Source organism: Pelodiscus sinensis, chromosome 11, assembly GCF_052426305.1.
Source record: "Pelodiscus sinensis isolate ZL-2025 chromosome 11, ASM5242630v1, whole genome shotgun sequence".
In the NCBI taxonomy this organism is placed as follows: domain Eukaryota; kingdom Metazoa; phylum Chordata; order Testudines; family Trionychidae; genus Pelodiscus; species Pelodiscus sinensis.
Genome location: NC_143062.1, coordinates 51536962 through 51542961, shown reverse-complemented (window position 1 = coordinate 51542961; position 6000 = coordinate 51536962). Strand labels below are relative to the sequence as shown.

Genomic DNA, 6000 nt, shown 5'->3' with positions numbered 1-6000 from the left:
CTCTCAGATGTCGGATCCCCCAGTGGGCGGAGCTGGGCCCCGAGCCCCAACTGTAACTGCTAGGCCCCTCTGCCTCCCTCGCTCTTCAGCTCTCAGTGCACGTGCCGAACAGCCTAACTCTGACCATTCGCTCGCGCACTCAGAGCCTTAGCTTCCCTGGCGGGAGGAAGCCGTCGCACCGAATGGGGGGTGAGGAGCCGCGGCAGCCGCACAATGTTCTCTGCACTGGAAGATCCCCCTGGCCCTGCCCTTGGAGCCAGCCAGCTGCCCTGTTCACTGCACACCCGAGGCTGCTGGGCCAGTATTCCCAGGGAGCCCTGCAAGTCCAAGTGCGGACACGAGAGGACTTTTACTTTACTCGTCTCCCACTTACAATCCGTCCACCCTCGCACCTTCCCGATCTGCCCCCCACCCCCGCGCCCCAGCGTGTCCCTCTCCAGAAAGGAGCTGGTTAGCCTCATGGGTTAGACATTTTATTAGAGGAGACGCAAAAGAAACCCAAACTCCCCCCCAGACAGCTATGCGCTACGCCCAGCCCCCGGACAATAGACAGTGTGTCTCAGAGGTGTCTGAAAGCAGGACACTGCGGGTCGTGCAGAAGAAACGGTCAGTTTGTGACCTTCCGTCTGCCCCCCGTCGATCATCCCTCACTCCATGACCTGCCCACACCCCAGCGCTGGATGCTGCCGGGACACCGGGGTGGATCCAGCCCTAGCAACGTGATGGAAAGACTCTCCTGCAAGAGCAAATATAACCCAAGCCCCCTGGAAAAGCCAGCCACACGATCTCCCCAGCCTTTCCCTGGGGCGAAGAGAGGGTACAGGGAGCAGTGGGGTCCCGGCTGTGCTCCGTGCTTTCTCCCAAGGCCGATGGTCCGTGTGAGCAGGGCCGGACGGAGGCATGGGCGAGCCGGGCAGCTGCCCACGGTGCCAACCTACGGGGGCGCCTGATGGCAGCTGTAAGGGGTGCGTGGTGTCCCTTACAGCTGCCACCAGGAACCATCCGCCCGGCTCCCACAGCACCGGCCCCGCGGCACCAGACAGCACCGCCCTTGCCCCCACGGCTGCGGGGCCCTGCATGGCCCGGCGTGTGCACCAGCAGCTCTGGCCGGGCCGGACTGGGCAGCACATGCGCTGTGCGCCCCTGGGGGCGGGCCTGGGCTTCGCGCCAGCAGCCGTGAATGTGCCCGGTGCCCGGGGGTGGTGCCGCACGCCCGGGCCCAGGGCGCCAAAAGGGCTCAGGCCGGCCCTGCATGCGAGACAACAGACAGAAGCCCCTTTGTGCTGGATGCGTCCACAGAGAAAAGATGGCCCCTGCCCCGAGAAAACGATGAGATGGTCGAGCACGAAAGGCTTTCGAATTTCTCCTGGGAGCGGGGTGAAAGCGTGAGCTTAAAGAGAGATTCAAACTTGTCTCAAAGACCCAAAGTGACGGCGAGCACCCCACCTGCCAGGAAGCTGTTCCCACGCTTCTTCCCCTCCCTGGATGGACATGACATCTCATTTCAAAGTTGCATTGACCTGACTTTGACCTCCAGCCCTCGGCTCTTGTTCGGCCTGTGTCAGCACGGTGAAAAGCTCTCCGATCTCTCTGTTCTTGGACACAGCGCGGGAGGACTGACCGGTTAAAATCACCTTGAAAAACTCACGTAGCAGAAGCTGAAGATGTTGCTTCCCCAGGGGTGTTGTGCACTTAACGTTTTCAGACCCAGAGACCCATTCAATGCCCGAAATCGACATTACTGCCTTCAGCTCAACACGTGCGTTATGAATATACTAGGGCCACCTGCTGAAATCTGCTTTGACGCTCACTCTGACGTCACAGCGGGTCTGGCATGACGCAGTCTAGACGGGGTTAAAGCAGCGTTCAGACACCATTGAGAGCTGGCCGGTGATTTGAAAACAGACCGTTGACTTGAGCTGTCGTGGGACCAGTCCATACAGCCGGATTCAGTCGGAAACGCGCCTTCTCCTAGCCCACGAGGGACAGATGGTTAAATAAGGGTCGAGGCGGGCAGAGATCTGATACTGCTAATCCATCTTCTTCGGTATGCAGCCTTCCATTTCCAGAATCTCGGGCCAGCCGTCGTATTTGTTTTTCGCCGCATCGTTTTTTAAGTGCTATGGAGGAGAAAAAAGAAATGGAGCAGCGGGCCTGGCAATGGCAGGGGGGACTGTCTGATTTACAGCCCGACTGCTAATTAGGATAACGGGGTATAATGCCTCCTCCCTGGCATCCGGCGCTAGCAGGACTTGGAACACGGATGTTCCACCCAGCAGCACAGAGCGCTACCCCTTGAGCTAAAGGAGAAGCTCCTTGGCTGGTAGCAGTAGTAGGCTGTTGTCAGCCAGCAGGCCTGCCATTTAGTTAGTGAATTACCCAGCGAGATGAAGGGAACGTTCTCAGCCGCCAGTACAGAGAACCGCTGCCAGCGTAGGCGCGTCGGAGACGGCTTTGGTGTGGCCGGAATGAGGACATTTTGCCTCACGCTTTCCCTCTGGCCCTGGCTCTGCCAGTGTGCGGGTGCAAACAGCACCCCAACAGGAGCCCAGCCCTGCGCATTGTCTCCCTATGGGACCCAGGGGCTTGGCGGCAGCGCGGGGCGTTTGACCTGCCCGTTTCCCCGCAAGGCCTGGCAGGGGCGTCCCGCTCCCTGGGGCTGTAGGGCAGCGCGAGAGGCCGCGGGGAACGGAAAGCAAGGCGGGGGTTTGCCCGCGGGGCCCCACGTGTGCGCTGAGCTACGTCCAGAGCCAGGCCTGGGCCAGCTAGGCCTTAGATAAAGCCTTTGCCAGAGTCAAACGAACCCCAGCCGGAAAGCCTGGCTCCCCGATGCTCTGGCGGAGGCAGCCTCACTGCTAGCCAGGCCCCAGGCGTACTCCTGGGCCGAGGGGCAAATACCTGCTCGTAGGGGCTCTTCTCCTGGAGCCCTTTGGCGCCGATGAAAGTCCAGTTGTCTCGGAAGCCCAGCTTGCTCGCGTAGCTACTGCCCAGCTCGGAGAGCAAGGTCCGCGCTTCGTCGTTCAGCCTGAGGAAGGGAGATGGTGGAGCTGGGGTGGGTGCTGCTTTGGGCAGGGGGTGGGACTCAAGGACTCCTGAGGGCCCCGCCACCCATGCGCCCGCGAGAGCTCCCTCAGCCGCTCCGGGGAAGGCCGCTCTGCTGGCCCAGCCAGGTTCCCTGTTGGTACCACACGCTCGCCACCCGGGGCAGAGCCTTCCCATCCCACCTCAGCGACCGGCTCTTCCCGCGTGGCCTCCAGGGAGCTGCGTGCGAGGGCAGTGCCGGCGTCATCGTTTGCGCCACCGCTGGGCAGTGCCCCCATTGCTCTATGTGGGGGGACAGCGCCTTGCCCTGGGTGCAGAGGGCAGGGAGGTCCGTGGTGGGCCACGGCGCCGGGGGGACTTCACTGCACAGACTGGGGCGGCGCGGAGAAGGCTCTGGAGGTTAACAGCTCAGAGGTCTAAGGTGCCCCGGCCCATCCGCAATCTCCATGGCAAGCAGGAGGGCTGTTGGACCGAGTCCCTCTGTGGGTCGGCGTAGGACTGTCTCCGACAGCCGGCCTCCAGCGCCTTCGGCACCGGTGGGTCAAGGGGGGTCTGGCCAGCCAGTGCTGCTGAGCGCTTTGCTGGTGCACGGCGCGTGAATCTGTCTCCTGTGATGTTTCTGAACAGTCTGGTGGGGGAAGCTCCCTAATCTGGTTCTGAATGCAATGCCTGCTTGAGGGAATGGTGCGGCTTCCCCCGGCACCGGAGGAGAGAGTCGCCATGGACTGTGGGGGTGAAGGACTGGCCCTTGGAAACGCAACGTCACCTCTCCGCACGGCACTTACTTGGTTGCTGGATCATCGTAGGAGGCGACCATGACGATGGTGCCGTGCGGGATCACTTTCAGGAAGTCCAGTAACAATTTGACATCTGGGAAAGAAGAGGAAACCAACCGAGAGTCTCGTTAAACGACAATTTCCCAACCATGCTGTACAGACATAGGGTGACATTCACCCGGGCAGAGGTCCAGCATAAGCGCTGGCTCCCCTCCCGGCCTGGGAGAGCCCGAGTGTGAATTGTGCCCAGAGTCCAACAGCAGTTTTCAGGTCGGACTGCGTGTGCAACGCACTGAAAAGAACAGTTCTGCTTCCGACACTAGCAATGCCACTTGTACACAATTACACCTGTCCGGCATGATATGCACCCCCCTTCACGTACCCAGGGCCGGACGGAGGCATGGGCGAGCCGGGCAGCTGCCCAGGGCGCCAACCCATGGGGGGCGCCTGATGGCAGCTGTAAGGGGTGCGTGGCGTCCCTTACAGCTGCCATCAGGAGCCTTGCGCCCGGCTCCCACAGCGCCGGCCCCTCCCATGGCTGCAGGGCCCTGCACGGCCCGGGGTGCACGCCAGCAGTGCTGGCCAGGCCAGGCTGGGCAGCGCATGTGCTGTGCGCCCGGGGGGCAGACTCCTGGCTGCGCGCCAGCGGCCGTGACCAACCCGTGCATGCACCGTGCACCCTGGAGGGCGGGCCCGCGCCTCATGGGGGGGCCATGCATGCGCCCTGTGGCCGGGGGCGGTGCCGTACACCCAGGCCCAGGGCACCAAAAAGGCTCGGGCTGGCCCTGCACGTGACCCCCGTGTGTCAGAACAAACATGGCCCAGAGTTCTTACTGCAACAAACAGTAATTTGCCTGACGAGCTACTTGGCTATCGGAGCCTCGCCCTTCTGGAGAGGCTACGGCTTTTGACAGATGGGATCTGTCCTCCACTAATGATTTCCTTTTCAATTCTTCGTCTGCGGGTTTCCTGGTGAGCCAAATGAGTCCATTTCCGCCAAGCATAATTTATCGTTTTTCTATCTGACATGGCTTAAATCAAAGTTCATCACCCAGCGCCATTAAGGCTAATTAATAAAATACCCCCTTGCCGATTAATCAGCGAAGAGCGATTGAGCTAAACTCATTAGACTCAAAGACAACTGCCCCCTCATGTTTCCACCGAGCTGAGCCGGTTAACGGCCGGGCCTCAGAGACATGATAACTGCACAGAATATTCAGCCAGGAGGGAAACAAGCCGAAAACACATTTTTCATGTTTTGGGGACAGCCTCTCGGCACCTTTATGCTCAGTGGGTTCGACAGCAAGCATCATTAGTAACAACGAGTGGTCCTAGTGTGATGCTGGACCGAACCTCGCAAGCCACAACCTCAGGGGCTCCTACAGCTGCACAACCTCTACTGTGATCTATGCCAGCAACGCCGTCTGCCATGTTGATTGGCCAGACCTACTGTCTGTACCCCAAAGGGTTAACGGACACACATCTGACCTCAGGAATGGTAACACGCACACACCTGCAGGGGAATGCGTAGCAGGTTTAAAACTAATTAAAGGAAGTTCTTCTTCACACAGCGTGTTGTCAACCTGTGGAACTCCTTGCCAGAGGAGGCTGTGAAGGCTAGGGCTATAATAGAGTTTAAAGAGAAGCTAGATAATTTCATGGAGGTTAGGTCCATAAAAGGCTATTAGCCGGGGGATAAAATGGTGTCCTTGGCCTCTGTTTGTCAGAGGCTGGAGAGGGATGGGAGGAGACAAATCGCTTGATCATTGTCTTCGGTCCACCCTCTCTGGGGCACCTGGTGCTGGCCACTGTCGGCAGACAGGCTACTGGGCTAGATGGACCTTTGGTCTGACCCAGTATGGCCGTTCTTATGGGAACATTTTAACCTCCCTGGATTTAAAAGGAGCCTTTCTGCTGCAAAGGAATTTCACGGCCCAATAACAGAGAGTCTGCAGAACTGGAATTCATCTACAGATTTGACACCGTTACCCTGGGTCTACACAAAGACATTAACTGGTTGGTACATTACAAAGCCAGTTTCTCCTGCCATTAACATCGGCATGTCCCCATCAAAAGCTACCTAGGGGACTCATCCAACCCATGGCCTCGTTAACCAGGGTCCTGCAATCGACAGGAACTTCTTCTACTGCCATCTAGATCTCTTGGGTTCTATTATTTCCGC

At 59.2% G+C, this 6000-nt stretch overlaps 1 protein-coding gene across 4 annotated transcripts in view; it reads right to left on the bottom strand.

Moving 5' to 3' along the window:
• Positions 1–456: 456 nt before the first annotated feature.
• FAM3D (FAM3 metabolism regulating signaling molecule D) overlaps positions 457–6000 on the bottom strand; it is a 28006-nt gene continuing 22462 nt past the window's right edge. For all 4 annotated transcript variants that reach the window (XM_075938426.2, XM_075938428.2, XM_075938425.2 and 1 more), the window contains 3 exons: positions 3828–3912; positions 2899–3025; positions 457–2120 (listed from right to left, as the gene is read on the bottom strand). In XM_075938426.2, coding sequence (XP_075794541.2) covers positions 2031–2120; positions 2899–3025; positions 3828–3912 — 302 coding nt within the window. In that variant the 3' untranslated portion in view covers positions 457–2030. The remainder of the gene's footprint in view (positions 2121–2898; positions 3026–3827; positions 3913–6000) is intronic.